Source organism: Harpia harpyja, chromosome 19, assembly GCF_026419915.1.
Source record: "Harpia harpyja isolate bHarHar1 chromosome 19, bHarHar1 primary haplotype, whole genome shotgun sequence".
Classification (NCBI taxonomy): domain Eukaryota; kingdom Metazoa; phylum Chordata; class Aves; order Accipitriformes; family Accipitridae; genus Harpia; species Harpia harpyja.
In genome coordinates this window covers 6,828,410-6,847,519 of record NC_068958.1, presented here as the reverse complement: position 1 = coordinate 6,847,519, position 19,110 = coordinate 6,828,410, and the positions used below count along the sequence as shown (strand labels likewise).

At 46.8% G+C, this 19,110-nt stretch overlaps 1 protein-coding gene across 2 annotated transcripts; it reads left to right on the top strand.

Annotated features, from left to right (window-relative positions):
- Window positions 1-150: 150 nt before the first annotated feature.
- Window positions 151-17,966, top strand: MIGA2 (mitoguardin 2). Of its 2 annotated transcripts, none has more exons than XM_052815739.1 (16): window positions 151-284; window positions 1,707-1,949; window positions 2,592-2,787; window positions 3,746-3,858; window positions 6,246-6,363; window positions 6,659-6,798; window positions 8,328-8,445; window positions 8,637-8,737; window positions 9,223-9,338; window positions 9,773-9,845; window positions 10,500-10,586; window positions 11,053-11,151; window positions 11,361-11,495; window positions 12,249-12,302; window positions 13,274-13,390; window positions 14,028-17,966. In XM_052815739.1, exons 2-16 carry the CDS (start codon window positions 1,854-1,856, stop codon window positions 14,226-14,228), a joined length of 1,764 nt encoding a protein of 587 aa, XP_052671699.1. In that variant the 5' UTR covers window positions 151-284; window positions 1,707-1,853; the 3' UTR covers window positions 14,229-17,966. The 2 variants fall into 2 exon arrangements, with proteins under 2 accessions (XP_052671699.1, XP_052671698.1); XM_052815738.1 differs by having other exon boundaries at window positions 2,577-2,787.
- Window positions 17,967-19,110: the final 1,144 nt, after the last annotated feature.

The window sequence follows — 19,110 nt, the reverse complement described above, 5'->3', positions numbered from 1 at the left end:
TCGCACCGCCCCCCCGCCCCTTCCCCTCACCGCTCAGCCGCACTCGCCGCCGCATCCTCGAGCCAGGCCCGGGGATGCGTTCCGATAGGTCCGCCGGCAGGCAGCTCGTCGCTCTTATTGGCTGGAGGGGGGCCGGGGGGCGGTGGCTCTGCACTGCCGCCGTCGGCCCCGCCCCCGCCCAGGGTAGGCTGCGGCGCGGGGGAAGGAGACGCTGCCCTTCCGCGGCCATGGCGCGCGGTGGGGGGAGAGAGCGCCGAGCGGGGCCGCGCGCACCCCCCGCCACGGTGAGTGGTGCCGCCCGCGTTCCGTCGCGGGGGCCGGGCTCGGCGGGCCGCACCATCGCTGGGGAGGGGGGTGGAGCGGAGACGGGGACCCCCGGGTAGAACCTGGCCTGGGGGTGGGGGGGACTCACCGGGGTGCAGAGAGTACGGGACCCCCCCGGGATGTATGCGTGCGGGAGGCTTGGGGATGCCTGGGGTGCGGGTGGTGCCCCGGGGTGCATGAGTGCAGGGGGCCCGGGGGATGCTCCAGGGGTGCGAGGGGCCTGAGGGACCTCAGGGCGCGGAGTTATGGGGGGTGCCCAGGGATGCAGGGGGTGCGGGGATGCTCCAGGGGGGCAAAGGGCCCGGGAGCCCTGTTTGCAGGGCCCCGGCTTGCTGCAGTGCTGGTACGGGGTGTCCCGTGGGGAGCTCCCTGCATGGCCGGTGGGTTTAACACCCCCGCGCCCTGGGGTCCCGTCACTGCTTCGCCCTGAGAGTCCGGGGCACGCAGGGCTGTGGGGAGATGCCCCGGACAGAGGGGTTTCACTGGTGCCTTGCTGAGTGCGCTCCCCAGCCAAGCGTTGTAACCCCCAGGCTGTTTTCTGTGCCCAAAATCTCTTGCACTTTGCTCTCCTCATCTCCGCTCTGGCCAAAACATTGCGATTAACCTTGTGGGGAGAGTCCGTTGTCCGTGTCTGGTCCCTGCGGGATCCCGCCACCTCGAGACCATTTCCAAACGCGGCTCCCAGACGGGGTTACACCAACCCGCGGGCCGTGGGGTGTGAGGTTGTTGTCAGCCGTGGGGTCAGGCAGGAACGGGGGGTTGTCATGCAGCTGTAACACCCGGGGTGGGTTTAGCATGTTGGTGTGGGGAGATGCCAGAGCCCGGTGTGGCTGGAGCATGGCCACATGCGGGGTGAGAGCAGCATCTCCTCGCTGCAGTGAAGGTGGCTTGCTGCAAAGGCTGGCCTGGCAGAGAGTGGGGCCAAAGGGTTTATAACTTTGTGGTGTTTAAAAGACCAACCACCCCCCCGGTTTCAGTACATCGTTCTGTAGCGCTGTCCTTGACGTGAAGCACGTCCCTCCTCCCCAGCTCCCAGCATGGCCAGGAAAGCTCTGAGTAAACTCAAGCAGCATTGAAACCTTTTTATATGGGGACTGCAAACAAAATCCCAACCGTGTGCAGCCAATTCTAGTGTATGTAGAAGTCTCTGGCAGCTGTGGAGTCCAGGGATGCTGCTGCTGTAGAGCAGTTTGGGAATCTGCCCCTGTGGTTGGTAGGACAAGCAAAAATTTGCTGCTGTTGGTGAGAAGATGCTTTAGGTCTCCTCGGCTCTAGCGGCATTGCTGCTCCAATGACCTGGTGTGTGGTTTGTGAAGCGCAGTATGAGGAGGTGCAGGTCGTGTGTTCCCTTCACTCACTTGATTTTTCTCCTCTTTCTGCAGGAGGAGGATTGCTGGATGAAGGCTGACCCCAGGACTCTGAGCCAGATGTCAGAGAAAAGTTGGATTTCTTTGTGAGCAGCTCACGCAGCATCCACAAGTGCCCTTCCCCTTTGTGGCTCCTGGAGGTGCTGAGATCCTCGTGCAGAGATGGCATTTAGAAGGACAGAGGGAATGTCCATCATCCAGGCCTTGGCGATGACCGTGGCAGAGATCCCTGTGTTTGTTTACACGACGTTTGGGCAGGTACAACAAGTGGGAAAAGCTTTTCCGTTGCATTCCTTGGGTTTTCTCTTTGGGCTTTGTCTGTGTTAGTTGTGAGGGACAGAGGCATGACGGGGTGATGCTGGGGGACCTAGGCAGTTTGAGGGTTTGTAAGATTTGCATGAACAGTTTGGGGTGGTGGGAGAGAGCTGCTCAGGGTGGGCTTGGACAGGGGAGAGAAGGGCTTCCCACATCTCTTCCTGGGAGAAATGCCCAGGTTCAAGCTTCCTCTTTGTCAAAGACACTAAAAAAAGACTTTTGTTTTGAAGAAGAGTAATACGTTTCCCACCTGTAGTAGTGCAATAAAGCTCAGCTACCAGGGTTTCACAGCTGAATTTGGGTAGTCTGGATTGCATCTGTTACAAGCTGTGTGCAAATTTTGCAGTGTGTTTTGGTAATGAGAATTGAGACCAGGTTCTCTAGCTTCTGCCAAAATGATGCTCTGCAGTTTCTCTGTTGCTAAGTCTTAGTTGTGTAGCAGGGGCTGCGTTTTGTGGGTGGGAGGGGGAATGCCAAGGTGTCTTATGTTTGACTGCTTTAAAAAAAAAAAAAAAAGGGTGGTGGAATTGGTTTTTCATCGTTGCTCTTTCATATCTTTTGTGTTTAAAGTCTGTCTTCTCTCAGCTGCGGCTCTCTCCAGGCCTGCGTAAGGTGCTGTTTGCTACAGCTCTTGGGACAGTTGCGTTGGCTCTTGCAGCTCATCAGCTGAAGCGTCGTCGTCGTCGAAAGAAGCAGATTGCTCCGGAGAAGTGCGGCTTTAAGCCCGGAGGGATCACAGTGCCCATCTTGCCAACCAGAAGGGTCTCCTCCGTGAAGAAAGGTTGGCCTTGCAGAAAGGGAAAAATCTCCAAAAGCCTTTTGTGAGGGAGCAAAGAGGGTGTACAGGGAGTGATGGGAAGTTCCTGACAGCTGGGAGGAGAGGAAAGCAAAGCCATTTGTGTAGTGCATCGATGCAGAATGAAATTAGAAGCCTGAAGCACAGTGCCATGCACGCAGGGTTAGTGGAGGAAAGGGAGAGACCCTGAGCTCAAAGCCCTTGCGAGAAAAAAGTGTCACTGAGGTTTTCACCAAGGTTTGCAGTTCCCATCCCCCTTCCTATGGAAAGACCATGGACCTGTTACACCATACTTCCCCCGATAATAATGGCATGCGGGTACACGGTGACCTGGTTGCATATTGATCTCGGTGATGCCAATATGACGCCTGACCCAGGAGTCCCGCATGCAGCCGTGTCAGCGAGGTTGGGTGCCAGAGGGGAGGGTGGCCTGGGCCAGGCTGGGGAGTCAGGAGTGTCTGTCCAGCTCTGCCGCAGCTCCCGGACCTTGGGCAGCTTCTTCACCTGATTCTATTGATTTTTGGAGTAAGACTCACCCAGGTCCTCAGCAAAGCACTTTAGAGATTAAACATTTGTTTTATGAAACATATGAAAACCTTTAAGCATTTTTAATAATAACTAAGGGAGCAATGTTCATGCTCTGCCTGGCCTGAGGGAAGCTGGAGGGGTTCTTCCTTGATGCTCTGCACTTGTGCTTGCCTCCTGCCATCCATAAGTGGTAAATAAATACTCATTCCTGAGCCTCAGATCCCCACTGATACCAGCTTTTTTAGTGTCTCAGAGCAAAATAGAGCATACAGGAGATCCGTGACTCATTTCTACGTATTGGATGCTGCTTTGCCCATCCACAGTCACACTTGACAGGGCAATGTTCCCCTCCCTATTCACAGCTGCAGTGAACCTGGCCTAAAATCTTGTTTTTGTGTGACCTTCGCAACTGCAGGATACTCCAGCAAGAGAGTCCAGAGTCCTGGCAGCAAGAGCAATGATACGCTCAGTGGGATTTCCTCCATCGAGCCCAGCAAACATTCCAGTTCCTCCCACAGCCTCACCTCGGTAAGGACCTTCTCGGCTGGGCTGGGAGAAGCGGGGCTGGGAGATGCAAGCGCGCCTAACTGTGCAAGTGCGCCTATCTGGAACAAGATCACAAAGTCCTTGGGCTTGCGCTGGCCAATGGATAATGCCAAAGTTTTTGGAGCAAAACAGGTTATGGCACAATTATAGGGTGGGTTCTGATATTAACCTCAAATTGATGGTCTGGAGCTGCCTGCATGAAATTAGAGCAGCATTATCCTGTGGCCAAGAGCCCCAGGGTACATCCCACTTCTTTGGCCAACGAGGGCTTGCAGGAAGGTCTTGTGTGTGGGACATGGCTGGGATTTGTCAGGGCTTTCTGTGATCCCTCAAGGAGCGAGGCTGGGTTGTCACTGGCTCTCACAGCAATGGGGAGCTTGTTTGCTTCCCTCTGTGGTGGGGGCTTGGGTGGCCCAGCAGCCCCTGTGCCGGCACAGCCCTCCTGTGCTGGGGCTGCTCACAGGTTGCTTGGTTGGTAAAACCAAGTTAACTACCAAAATCTGATAGCTCTGTTCAGGAAGCAGTGCAGGTTGAAAACACAGCCTAGTCGTTCTATTTCCTCCAAAGCCAAAAGCAGACTATAAATACAGGTAATTCAGGCTTGACCAGGCAGCAGAAGTCATCACTGCTTATATCCACCTCTTGTCAGTCCAAACACAGAAGGATTGGGGAGCATTTGTGGCTTCAAGACCTGTTTTACATCCCCCTTGCTCAAAGCCCTGTGTGCTGCTGTTGGAGCAGCAGGTGGCACAAGCAACCTCTGCAGTTTTGTGCACTGCAACTTACTGCGAAACACCCCCTCGGCGTCACCCACTTGGGCTCCGTGGCTGATTAGCAATACTGGGGCAAGAGAGGGAAAAATCACTCCTTCGAAGGGAGCTGTTGGCTAGCAGAACCCTACAGTATGTGCAGGCATTGCTGTATTTTAGCTTGTCCTGTATGGTTAAAGTACCAGAAAGTTGCCAAAAATCTGTGCTGGCCAAAGTGTGTGTCCAGCAGGCGGCAGTGCTGGCACGGTGCTGGGCGTGCAGCCCGGCACCCATATTCCCCTGGGTAATTGGGATATGATGGGATGTGTCAGTGAGGACCAAGCTGTGTCCAGCTCCGGCCTCCCTACCCCTGCAGGGACGTCCATTTAATTCCCCTGTGGCTTCTCCCTTCCCACAGATGCCATCCGGGTTTTGTATCATTGAAGTCTGTTTCTCTTTAGATAAAAAAAATATCCAAATTCCTTTTTCCACTGCTGGTGCATGGGTGGGGATATCCACACGGAGAGGGATCTGTTCCCGTACCCCCTTCATTGTGTGGGAGCTGAGCATCTGTGACACTGTACTCATTGCTTTCATGTTACTTGATGGAAAAACAGCTCATTCTTCACACAGCTGCAGTTTCTGCCTGCTCTCTTATCTGCTTCCTGGGGGTCGTCTTTGCCATCGAGTAAATAAGTCAGCAGCAGTGAACTGATGATTTGCAGTTCTGGATCTCAAGGTTATTTGTTAATACTCCGCAGAGATTAACCAATGGAGCCAGGGCAAGAATTAATCTGTCAGATGATTATTGTAGCTTTTTTCTAGTATCAGGCTCACATTTGGACATCTTTCTCTAAGCCATATGAAAACACTGGTCATTGATAGTGTTTGAACCCAGCACTGTACTGAGTCAGACTTTAAAAGACATTTATGTGCTAGTGTGAAATTGGAGAAAGCTGACAATTTGCTGTGTGGACCTTAGTGCTCAGCCCTCCCAGGAGGTTTGTTTACAGAGAAGAGCAAGGATCCCCTTGGCCAAAGTCCTGAGCTGCATTTTTGCTGGTAATCTGTTCCTTTGTTTGGACTGTGGTCACTTCCCCCCACTTCCAGTGTTTTTTGCACAGGCAGCTGGGGCTGATATGAACTTTCTATCAAAATCCTTGCGCCTTTGTAGCAATTGCTTTGGAGCTTTCTCACGCTGTTGCCTCCATCAGTGCTCTCCTGCTAGTGCTCATCATTGTACAGCTCACCATTTCCTAATGAGGCTTCAGTGTAAATTGGTTGGGAAGGTATTTCCCACACAACTTTATGTGCTATCAAAGACACCGCTGTGGTGCTGGGTGGAGAAGGGGAGGACTTCTCACCTTGTCTCCCCTCTCCTCGGGCTCTTGGCAGTTGACAGCATAGTGTGAACCCAAGCGGGAGGGGGCTGGTAACCCTTGACACCTTCCCCTTCCCAGGCAAGGGAGTACTGATATGGGGAAACACAAGGGCAAACATGGGGAAGGGAAATGGCTTATCGTTGAAATTTAACTGATGGTGGTGTTTGTGTGGTCTTAACATTGCTACCCTTGGAGAGAATTCAAAAGGCATTTGCTGCTCTCTGCTCCCTTCCTGCAGATGGTAGTAGTCAACTCTTCAAGTCCAACACCAGCATCAGCAGGGATGTGGGAGGCCCAGGCAATGGGAGATGCTGGAGTCATTGGTGATTCCAGTGCAGAAAGCCTCTACATTCAAGGTAAACAAGCATAAGGGTGACATCGCCCTGGGGAGGTTGTTTATCCCTGGAGAACAGTATTTTGGAAGTAACACGGCTGATGTTTTAACCAGTTTAGGGATGTTCTCCTTAACTTCTAATCCAAATTAAACCATATTTAAAGGGGAAAGAAATAGAATATATTTATTCTTTCTTATCAGCTGGGGAGAGGCTTCCATCTTTGCTGGATTGTCTGAGTGAGCAAAGACTCATGCTGTATTGCTTTTTTTCTAAGTGGCCTGGGACTCTCACAGCTTGTATTTGGTTGTATTGCCAGGCATGGAGCTGTTTGAGGAGGCCCTGCAGAAGTGGGAGCAGGCACTGACCATCAGGCAGAGGGACAGTGCGAGTACCAGCACTCCCGTGCCCTGGGACAGCAAGAAACAGCAAGAGGGCATGTCTGAGAACATCCCAGAGGTAGGTCCCCACTTTTGCCTTGCATTTGTCAGCTGGGGAACATGCTGAAAGACTAGTCTGGGTGTGGGAAGCAGTAATTAGGAGGTTAAAAGAAGAGCAAATTAAGGGCAGAGTTGGGCCAGACTCTGTTTAAGAGCTGTCTATATCTGTGGCTTCCTTATGCAATGTGAGTGGGTGTTTTTAATTTCTTTTTCTTTTTAATAAGTCTCGCCCCCTCATTCCCCAGCTTTTCTACCCACCTTCCAGCATCATGTCAGTCACTGTCATGCAAGTCCTCCAGCAGCAGAGGCTGTGGTAGGAAAAGGCTGTAACAAATACAGCACTGGAGAGAAAGAAATAGCTTTTTGCCTGGCAGTGTTGTGTCTGTAACTTTTTAACATGTTTGAAAATGGAGATCTTGATGGTCATGATCACTTCCTAGGAAGCTGGGTGGAGAAGCAGAGGCCAGCTGCCTGTGTGTATTAATGAGTAAAGCAAAGTGGGAACTCGGCAGGAGCTAAGTATGCCCCTGCTGACTGAGCAAGTGGGTCAGGGAGATGAGTAACTCGTTCTGCCTACAGCTACAGAAACAAGTATTTTTGTACAACGCCTTGTTGTCTTGGACTTGAGGATTATGCAGGGAAGACTCTGATAAGGAGATTCAAACTAGAATGGCTCAGTGACAACCACGAAGCTAAAGAGAGCAGCTGTAGCCCAGGACTGTGAAAAGAGCTAAACTCCCAACTCTCCAGGAGTTCTCGCTGGCAAAAAGTGTTCCCGCCTCTTATAAACAGGGCCTGGTATACTAAGTATGTGGGATATTTGTCTTTTGTGGTGGATAATATTTATCCAAGTCAAATCTGGATTCTCTTGTTGTCTCTCCTTGAACAGTCATATAGTATTTCTAAAACTAACTTAAAAATAGTTGATTCATTATCAAAAGAGATTTCATGCTTCTTGTTAATGCTTCTGTCTTCTGGGTGAGATACTCATGCAGACACAGGGGCATGAAGGCAAGATGCTGTGTAAGTCTTATTTTTCTCCCTTTTTTTTGTCTGTCCTCCTGTGCTGCTTACAGCAAACTTTGCTTATGCCCAGCACCTTAATCCAAGGACTCTTACTCTGTTATCCAGTTCTGGATACTCTGTTGTATTCAACACAGGTTTTCTGATGTGATTCCCTCTTGAAATTAGGCTAAAGTCATAAGTCAGGAGAATTAAGTGATCTGTAACTCATTAAAATACCTGTTTTTCTGGATGGCAGGTTAAAGTTCTTAAGTTCTTTTTTCCCTTTTTTAACAGGAAACCAAAATTGTGAAGCTAAAAAGCCAGAGAGTTTGAATAGGCTATGTAGAAGCTTCCCTTCCCTCACGTTATTAGCTGCATTGTAGGATTAATGAGTCTTCTCTCTCTCTCTCTCTCTCTCTCTCTCTCATCATTTAATCTGCAAACTGTAAATCCCATTTTACTGAAAATTTCCTTCCATATTTGTGCTGTCAATCTGTCTCTGCCCAGCTGGCTAACTAAGGGTGCCATTTATGTATGTTCAAGGAGGAGTCCCAGAAAAGGGAGTTCGCCGAGAAGCTGGAGTCCCTCTTGCACCGAGCCTACCACCTCCAGGAAGAGTTTGGGTCTTCACTTCCATCAGACAGCATGCTGCTGGATCTGGGTATGGGAGCTGGGTTAGAAATACATTAAAATGCCAGTTTCCTGTCTGGTTTTATGTCTTTTCTGTAAGCCAGGCAATGAAGTAGTGACAAAGTGCTGTTTGTGGGGGTGGGAGAGAGAGAGAGAGCGCAGGAGCTAAGAGGAATGGTAGTCCATAAACTCCAATACATGCAGCTTCTTCCTTTCCTCCAGAGAAGACTTTAATGCTTCCATTGACGGATGGGTCATTGCGGCTTCGGACGGATGATGAAGACAGCTCAATTTCCGAGGACTCCTTCTTCTCTGCAGCAGAGGTGACTTAAGTTTCAGCTGTTTGTCACAGTCCAGCTGCTTGGAGGGGAGCCACAAAGGCAGTGGAGCTAAACACATCTTGGTAGAGGAAGATGATAAAACATGGAGCAACAGCCCCAAGCTGGGAGGTTCATGATGGATGTTAGGAAAAGGTTTTTAATTAGGGACGAAGTGCAGCCCTTTCCAACCAGCATTTCCATGTCATCTTCCTATCTACTGTAGAAAACATGCCATAACAGATAGGAGAGTACTGTAAATCTAATGTAATGTGGCTTGGTTGTGTAAGTTTTAGGGGATATTGAGCTGTGTCAGAGCTGAGACAGCTTTGAAACTGGTGGGAAAAGAAACATCTTTGCATGAAATAATTGGCACTGACAAAAGTTTGCTAGCTGAAGAAGGCACATCTTGCTTGTGTGCAGTTTCTGAGTATTTACAAATATTTAACAAGATCATTTTGTTCCTCCCATGCCTCTTGCCACCCCTACAGCTCTTTGACTCTCTCCACTTTGAGGAAATACCGTTCCACCTCTCTAAGCCAGTGGCGGCATATGAAGAAGCTCTGCAGTTAGTGAAAGAAGGGAAAGTTGCATGCCGGACACTGAGGTGAAGTGCCAGCTGGAGTTGTGGATCCTTGTGTCGAGGCTCCTTTGAGCAGTGTGAACATGTTATTTGCCTTTGAGCAGCCCTATAACCAGAATAACCCTTTGGGGACGGAAACTCTTAGCATCCTTCCTGCTGGTTCGGACTTCTCAGGGAACTAGCCCCAGATTTTAGGACACATATTAGGAAAGGGTAATTGTTCCAGGAAATTAGTAGAGAGAAATGTACCTGTTCTGTGTGGCTGGCTGGCATAGTCCTGTGCCGCAGCAGCCTTTGCGGAAATGCTCTGGTCCCCCAGGGAGCTGTGCAAAGGGAATGCAGTTGTTAATTCCCAGTCTGTGCCTAGGAGAAAGTATTTTTGGGGGGGGATAATAGTTGTTAGGAACACAGACATCAGGAGAGCTGAAATTTATGCAATCCTTCCCCTTTCCCTCTAGGACAGAGCTCCTTGGCTGCTACAGCGACCAGGATTTCCTTGCAAAGCTGCATTGTGTCAGGCAGGCCTTCCAGGTGAGAACAGCTCAAGGCTCCTGAGTTCCTGTTCTCCACGTTCTCCTCTGCCAGCACAGGGGTGAAGTCTTTGCCTCTCTAGAGCAAGTAAAAGCAGAAGCAGCAGCAGCTCAAGCTCCCCTGGTGTAATGCTCTAATCCCATCCTGATCAGTTTGATTTGGAGAGGGAGAGGATCCCCTGGTCCCTGTGCCCAGCTTGAGCAGTGGTTACATGGCCACTGACGCTGGTTTAGTTCTGGGAAGTTAAAGTTTGGGAATTTCAAAGCTGCCCAGAAGCTGATACTCCCACTTAAGAGCTTTTCACTGGGCTGGAGTCAAACCTCTGAGGTGGGGGGAGCAAGGTTTCCTTCTCCTTGCCGCAATCCTCTTCTGGCAGTGTGTGTCTAGAGCCTGAACAGCAGCTTTTATGCCCTGGCCCCACTGCCATCCTGTGGCTCCTGTGCCTCCATTCTTGCCGCTTCCAGTCTTCCAGCCTAATTTTAAACTCATTTCCTGGAGAGAGCAGTTTTGATTTCTAGACTCCAGCTTAATAAAGGTTAATGATACCGGTGTATGCAGCATTGCACTGCTTTGTGTCCTGTCCTTTTTTTCTCCCAACTCAGAATTCATGTGGGCGTAGGCACTCACAGGAGAATTCTTGTGTTCCCTTTGCAGGAGCTGCTGAAGGATGAAAGCAATCAGCTGTTTTTTGGGGAGGTTGGGAAGCAAATGGTGATAGGACTGATGTCAAAAGCTGAAAAGGTATGAAGTTTGTGTAATGACTCAGCTGTGTCTTGAGCACAGGGACACTTGTTCCTCCATCCCCACCCAGAACTTGTCCAGTGTGTTGAAAGAAGAAAACTTCATCTGTATGCTGGTTACTACAACGTACCAGTTCTCAAATCACTGGCTTAGTCACTGGTCATGCCCTGAACAGGGAGATCATTGCTTGCACGGTGTTAGTCCCTTAATGGCTCAGTTTGCATACAGATGTCCTAGCTACTTCCTTGAAGAAAGTGGAGCAACATAGGTGCTTTGAGTCACAGCTGAGCCGGGGGCCATCCATGCCTCCTGGAAATAAATTCTCTCTTTCTGCACAAAAAGTGTTTTGGCTAAAAACTTCACCCACATGTGTTGATGTTAGCTCGAAATAGAGTAGTCAAACTTCGGTGAAATGTGCCCACAGCTGTTGTACCTTCTGAAGTGTTTTGTTTCTCTGCTCTCCCAGAATCCCAAAGCTTTTCTGGAAAGCTATGAGGAGATGCTGCATTATGCACTGAAGCAAGAGACCTGGCCGACCACTCAGCAGGAGCTGGAGGGAAGAGGGGTTGGTAAAGACATTATCTCTACAAAGTTGCAGATGAGTTGGAAGATAATGGATGTGTAGGAACACCCTGGGAGTGAAAGAACTGCTGCTGAAATACGATTACATTGTGTACTTCAGCTCATTGCATTTTGTTGCTTCAAACCAAGAGTAAAGTCTGTCTCTTTTCTTTTAAACCTGTTCCCTTTACAGACTGTTCTGCTCTCTGACAGGTGGTATGCATGAGTTTCTTTGATATTGTGCTGGACTTCATCCTCATGGATGCTTTTGAGGATCTGGAGAACCCACCCTCCTCTGTGCTGGCTGTGCTGCGCAACCGCTGGCTGTCCGACAGCTTCAAGGAGACGGTGCGTTAAACAGGGAGTCCTTGCGCTGAGCGTGAGATCGCAGTGCCAAGGCTAGGAGAGTAAAACCTCAGCTGTCCTGGCTGAGCTGAATTTTCTCTTTAGAAATACCGTGCTTTCCTGAAGCTCTAAACAACAGTCTTCTGGTACATGTAAATTGTGTACAGGAAAGCTTTCCTTATTTTGAAAGCATCTGGTTGGCTCCAATAGACTTACTTCTCTAGCGGCCTTTATCAGTGATGCCATGGAGATGTTAAAAGATGACAATGCATATTTTCATGAATGAGAATAAGAGGATCAAAATGTAGGGAAAAACGCGTGTGGTTTTTTTGCGCCTGGTTATTCATTCTGGTGGTACCTCAGGAGACACTGAGGCTCAAATAGCAGCACTTTCCTCTAGTCCTGGCCCACAGCTGCATATTTAAGACTGATTAGTTTCATAGACTGAGAAGATGATGGTTGGGAGGCACCTTTTAACAACAGTCTGCTTACAGTCTGCATTCTGGGGTGTTTGGCAACTATGTCAGATCATAGTAGCAATCTTCAAAAACACTTCGGCTTTTCTGGAATGGATCTGGAGTGGCTAAATTACTTTCAGTTCACTTTGATTTTGTCACTAATTTTAAAGTTGTTGGCACGAAAGGGCCACTGCTTTGATATTTTGATGGCAGTGTGTTGGTAAACTGTTTTTTTGGTTTTGTTTTTTTTTTTTCAAAGTAATCCCAGTAACTGATGGTGTCTCTCCGTTAATTGTAGGCTCTAGCAACTGCCTGCTGGTCAGTTCTGAAAGCAAAAAGGAGGCTTCTGATGGTAAGCAAAATTAATTAAAAGGGAGAGAACCTAATGTATTTGAAGTTGAAAAGATAACACCTATATCTTGACAAAATACAAGATCTAAGTGGTATAAGACTGAACTGAATCATGTTTTGTGATGCTTTAGAGCACTAGGGTCCTGCTGTCATTGCTCCAGTGCCATGCCAGTATTTTACTGAATCAGTCTGAGTTTATTCTCCCTTTTTCTTAATGTGAGGATTCAAAAGACAACGTTGCCTGTCAAGGAGAGGTATTCCTTCTCCCAGCTCACAATACCGTAGGAATGGTCACAGACACCAAACAACAAGGGACTACTCCTGAATTGTAGTTTCCCTGCTGGCAGCACAATGAATGGCTCACGCGCTTCTCCGCTTCCCAGCACTGATTGCTGACTAGCTATTACTTGATGCACTTCCCTTAAATTTGTGGCTTTCTAAAGTATCACAGCAGATGAGTTATTGGACCTGGGGAACAGGAAGCTGCAACTTCATAACCCCAGTTCTGCCATGGGGTCTGTGGCCTCTGGCAAGTTTTCAACTCGTATCCCACAACCAGCTGGTATGACTGGGTTTGCTTCGTGAGATGGTACAAAGAGAAATGAGAGTGTTGGAAGCTGTATTGGTGCTGTCATGCAGTAGCTCTGTCTTGGATATTTGCATGCCCTTTCCTGGCTTGGTCCAGAGATTATAAATAGTGTCTATAAAGGCTGCCTGATGGTTGCCTTTCATTTTCTTCTATTTGTTTTCCTCCCAAAATAGTAGTTTAGAAACATGAAGACAGAAAGCTCTAGTCATCCTTCAAGGGATCTTAAAGATAAATGTAATTCTGCAGGAAGAGATGTTCTTAAGTAGCTCTTCAGTTACTAAAGCACAGTGCTTTCTGGCGGGGAATTTGGTAGCTGATATGGAATAAGCTGCTAATTCTGTCTGAGAACCAAGACCAACCAATTCTTTCCTTCCCTGTGGCAGGTACCAGATGGCTTTATCTCTCATTTCTACTCCGTATCGGAGCATGTCAGTCCTGTTCTAGCCTTTGGTTTTCTGGGGCCCAAGCAGCAACTATCTGAAGTCTGCAGTTTCTTCAAGGTAAGATGGCTTTTCTGTACCTAATCTCTGTGGGACTGCTGCTGTCTTCTGCCTTAAAGCTGCAGATGTGTGCTTTTGGTGACTGATGCAGCATTAAGAAACTTGGCTCTGTACAAAAGCCTTCTAAAAATCACTGTTTTTTGGGATGCAGATTGCTGAATTCAGATTGATAAGAATTCCCAGCACAATTTACCATAGCTGATAGCAAAAATGTGTGATAAGATCTGTTTATACCATCAGTATTGGAAAAGATTATGGGTGCATATACTGAAAGAATATCTTGTCTACGAGTACATGGGATCTTAAAAGTTACGTATTTGATCTTAAAGCCTAAATCCTCTTGTTCTTGTAGATAATATCATGAGAGGCTGTGTTGCCTTCATTGAATGTTTGCATGGATATTGCCATGGACATCAGCATTGCTTTCCTGACTTCAGGAGCTCTGCTGTCCTCTTTCAGAGGCATGAGAGGATCTAGCCTAGCCACAAAAGTAATACCCAGCCTGAAGCAGATCTTTGCTTGGATGGCAGACATGCAAAATTCCTTATGGGGTTCTCTGCTTGCTGCAGTCCAGGCAGCTGGTATCAGCAGGTGGGAGGGGGTCTCCTTACTGTAAACCTTCCTTTTGTCTTTGCAGCACCAGATAGTACAATATCTGAAGGACATGTTTGATTTGGACAACGTGAGATACACAACAGTGCAGTCACTAGCAGAAGATATTTTGCAGCTCTCGCGGCGGCGCAGTGAGATCCTCTTGGGATATCTGGGCACTGAGACTTCCCCTGAGATGAATGGCATGCTTCCTGGTGAAAATGAGCCACTGAAGGAGCTCATCTGATGTCAATCAGGGGAGGAAAACAGTTTTGTACAAGGACCTTTTTCCTCCCAGAGATGGATAAAACTACCTGCAATGTGCATTGGTGGCAGCAAGACTATCTCAACACACAGCAACCTGGTGGGACCTTCTGCTTTTTGTAGCCAGTAGTGTTTGCTGGGATGGATCCAGGACCACTTGCCAGCTTATGGTTTGAATTTCTTCTTTGTTCCACCTTCCTGTTCTTTTTATTATTATTATTTTTAATGTGTCATATAAACCATGAACTGCCTGGGCCCAGGTTTTTGCCCAATTCTCTTGAATAGGGCAACATATGTACCCGTTTTGCCTGTGCGTTTTCTGGGAGATAATCCCTGATGTTTACGATTGTGTGTGGGAGCGGGAACATCATTGGTAAATTCTCCACTTGACCCTTAGCTTCTCAAGGAGGCTTTGTTTGCTTTGGGATTTTTATTATTGTTCTTCTCTGCTGTGTTTCTACAGACATTACTGCTGATTTTTACCTTACATGTTTTAACACATGCAATGTGACTAGCAAAGATTTCTCTCCCAGGGAGGAAGAAATACTTCTGTAAAGCACTGAAGTAAAATGCAGACTTTTGTAACCAGTCTGAAACTCTAAGGAAGTTGGTCTGTTCCCTCTGTGTTGCTGCTCTTTGCAGGCCAGGTGACGGGCTCTGTGCCGTGGTCATACTTGCTTAGGAGATTGCTGAGGTCTATGTTTGCCCTTAAGGCAAGCTAGTGTGAGGACGGGGTGGATTTGCATCCTGCCTGTGCATGCACAAAGTCTTTAACATCCATCAAAGTGCCTTGCTGTATTTCAGAATGAGCCAGCAGCAGTTTTTGCTCGGTAGGAGGTGTGGGGTGTACACAAGCAGAGAGAACTGGTATAGTGTGATGCCTATTCCTATTATGCACAAGGTAGTAAGAGGTGTAGATGTTGGATGTGATGTATGAAGGGGGTTATGTGTGCAGGTAGCTGGAGAGCTGGGGTCAAGCTGCTAGAGAGGAGACAACTCTTTATAATCTGTCAGTCCTAAGAAACATAGCATAGTTTTGGGTATAGATCAAATGCATATGTATATACATACGCCTTGTAGTGCTGGGATGGGCTTTTCTCAAATTATGTGATCCTGACTGCACAGCTGGCACTTGAAATCTGGCTGCTCTGGGACATGTGCTGAGTTGGATACTAGCATAGGATAGCAGCAGTGGAGTGTGCTGGACTTGAGGCAGTCCTGGATTTTGTGTGAGGTTTGCAGTGATTTGTTGAGGAGTCTGTCAGTGCAATGCCACAGATGAAGGTTGAGGGTCCAGCTCATGGTTTCTCCTGTTTGAGTCCACATAGAGCTCCAAGTCCCAGCCTCAGAATGAGGAGGTCTTCAGGGAAGAGAAAATGAGGACTTTAACAAAAACATAGGCTTCACTGTTTTTTCTCCAGACTGATTAATTATCCCTTGTGTCTGTTCAGGTAAAAGGCATAAGTCTTATCTAGCCATATTTTTGCAAGGGGAAAAAAATATGTAAGAATCTGGAGTTTCCATATGAGTGGAAAGTCAGTGCATGGGCTTGGAGAATACAAATGTCTTTCTTCCTCCGCAGATATCTAATATGGATTCTGCTGGTAAAAGCAGGAAGGAAGTAAGCAGGGAAAAAGTAAACAGGAGGATGTAAAAGGAGTAGATAAATGCTCCTGAGATGCTTGCAAGAGGGTAAGTGTAGAGCACGTAACATCTGTTGCTCTATAAGCACATCAGACTGATGTGGCTTATCCTGAAGACCAGATTAATGCAATAAACAAGACAGTGCTGAGGCAGAAGTGAGGAGCAGCTGACCCAAATGAGGCTGCATGAAATAAACTGTTATGAGAAGGATTTAAGAGACAGCAATTGAAACTAGGAAAGTTCTCTGAGGTGTCTTGCTCCTGGCAGCATGCAGTGAGAGAAGAAAGAGAGGATGTTGTATTAGCACGACACACCTGCTATATGTAAACTGTGATTCAAAGGTACATTATATTCTGAAAGCAAGTTACTTTGCCAAAAAAAAATGTTTATAGTGCTTTGTGCTCTTGTATGGCTGGTTTAGAAGAAAGAGTAACTTCAGCAGCTTTGTATAGTGGTTAAAAAGATGCTAAAATGTGAAGATTAATGTAATAAGATGGATTGTAATTCTAAACAATCAATGCTGTTTATTTCTTATTTTTAGAATTGTTTTATGTGTATTTATTTACAACATTGAGTGTATTTTGGCCTCAGTGCTTGGGGCAGCCTGCCTGCTTTGTGTACAGACAAGAACACTGGCTGCTGACTTTGGTCTTTTTGCATCCTTGCGGGAGAGGATACTGAAACAGGGTCCCCATGAAGCAAACACTAACTTGCACTGCGGCTTTTTAAGCTAAGAAATTGTAAATTCATAATCAATCAAATGGAAGAAAGACAGTTTTATTACAGCTTTATGCTTTTCCTTAGCCCTTATTGCAAATAGGGTACATTGCCCCCCTAGTGAAGGTAAAGAGGAATCTTCCTAGAGAACGTCCACAGCTGCTTGAACGTTGAGTTCTCCCCCTCCACCCACCAACACTAACTTGCTCCTGCACAAGCTGAGGATGTCTGCTGAGACAAACCGATTTTCTCTTTACTGGGGAGGATGTTAAACTTCTCTACACCCCTGCCCTGCTATTTCATTGCTGCTCTTTCTCCCTCCCCAATCCCAGTGTAGCTTGAGAGGAAAGGCAGAAGAAAGGTGTTTACAGCCTCTGAAGGGTACTGCAGATCAGCGGGTTCAGAGGAGCAGTTCTGTGGAAGAAGCTCTCCCTGACCTGAGGGGTGGTGGTCAGTGACCTGCTGCGTTCAGCTCCTTTGGATGCAACCCCAAGAGGGAGCTCGGGCTACTTCCACCGATCCCATCCAGAGCAGGGCTTGGCCCACATAGCAACCACCTCATACTCATCTGTTTTGCAGGGTAGAGTAAAAGGTTATGATGGAACAACTGCCTGCCCGCCCTCTGGCTTTGTAAGAGATCACTAGAAAATCCTTCTTTCCCCAGCATATTGTGTTCTAGCAAAGGAAATTCTTCAGTATTAGCAGCAGATGAGATACATATTCAGGTAGAATCTCTAGAGATAAGATATTTACCTATTTTATAATAAACCCTTATTCTCAAGGGGTTAAATCATTCTGGGCTGACACTTGCAAGATTTTAACACTGATGGGGATTTAAAGTGGCTTAGCAGCTATGAAATAAAATCCTTCCATAGTTTCTGATGCTTAAACAGAATTTCAAATAGGCATGACTTTCAGTTTTTATGTGGAGGTTGTAACAAGCTTCACCAGTGGTTAAAGTACGTACTCAGTACTTTAGTATGTATGTAGAGACTACACCAAATGGCTCTAGGACGCTCTTTATGATCTTTAAAGCACAAATACGTTAATAAAAAAAGTGAGGAAAAATCTGCCTTGTTGTATCTACAAGATCAGTGTGGCTTTGAAGAGCATGACTTGTGCTGTCTCATACAAGGAGGTGGGAAAGCAGGATTTTATTTACCCCTCTTCATGAAAACATTCCTCTGCCATATGTGAAACTAATGAATGTAAACTTGTGCCTATTTTTTCTTGATTTCCTAAAGGTGTAAAAATCTGTTCTTGTTTTGCTTCTTTCTTTTTCTTTGCAGCTAAATTTTTTTTAAATACCTTTAATGTTAGGATGTGGGCATTACAAGTCAAATAAAACTTTCCTTCACGATTGTGTTTTTTGTTTCTAAATTTCCTGGTGAAACTTGCTAGAAACTCAGTCTTTGGTTTCTGATTTAGGAGACAGTTGTGGTGACACCTCTGGTGTTAGAGTGATGGTATAAAACAAGGCTCTTTCTTCCTGGAGTCAAAATGCTAAACTTACAGCAAGTAAACTTAAAGGTTTTGTTTGCATGGGGAGTCTTCCTGGTTCTACTGTAGACAAGTCCTTCAATTAAGCAGGCTATAAAATAAACAAGACAATGCATTGTACTTTGAGCAGTGGTTGAAAACTGAGGGGTTTCATTTTTTGGATTTTTCTTTTTCCATGGTGGTTTGGTTGTGTTTGGGTGTGGTGTGGGTAGGTTAGCAGACTATGATAAAGTGATAACAAAAATCCCAGTAAGGAACAGAATCTCTTAAACATTGTCCAAGTTCTTGTAGCATAATTATCAGCCTCCCAAACTGTGTGAAAGAAACCCAGAGTAAAGACTGTGGGTTGATATCAGAGATGCCCATCTGCTGAGCAATGCAGGAAACTCATCTTCTCACTCTTCTGAAGCAGTTACAGTATGTTTAAGTACTTTCATTTTCAAATGATACAGAAACCAGATTGAATCAGATAGGCTGTTTGCTTCCACACTGGTTAAGATTTCATCCATGCACTTAAAAATAAAAAAAATAAGCCTCGGTTAGCATTAATGCAAGCCTGTCATGAACTATGATATATGCAAATAAAATGTTCATGAATAGGAAAATTTTTGTCTCATGCCACACCCTGAATGTTAGTTGAAAGAGTTAAACGGAGTTTATCTTAGTTTCCATGGTGTCAGACTGTATACTCATTACATCTCCAGAGCAGCTTTGTGCTTTCTTATGCTGAAGGAACAGAGCAAAGGCTGCTCTGTGTATTGACACTTTCTTCTTATGTTCAGGAAGGAGTGGGTGAATATAGCAATGAAGCCCACAATTTTCAGTACTTGTCATGGTACATAGATCAAATGTAATCCACTCTGCCAGCATAACTCTATATTCAATAGCTTGGAAAGGAGGAGATTTATTTAACTTGAATAATGAAAGCAGTAAATCACTCATGCTACCTTGTAGCAGTCTTCTGCAATGAGCTGAACTTCTGCAGTAAATATTTGCTCTTTCTT

What these genes read in the sequence shown, in the direction of transcription:
- MIGA2 (XM_052815738.1), top strand. Translation starts at nt 1,854, where the DNA reads ATGGCATTTAGAAGGACAGAGGGAATGTCCATCATCCAGGCCTTGGCG. An exon ending in TTTACACGACGTTTGGGCAG is followed by an intron (nt 1,950 to 2,576) that starts GTACAACAAGTG and finishes TTGTGTTTAAAG; the next exon opens with TCTGTCTTCTCTCAGCTGCG. An exon ending in CCTTCTTCTCTGCAGCAGAG is followed by an intron (nt 8,738 to 9,222) that starts GTGACTTAAGTT and finishes CCACCCCTACAG; the next exon opens with CTCTTTGACTCTCTCCACTT.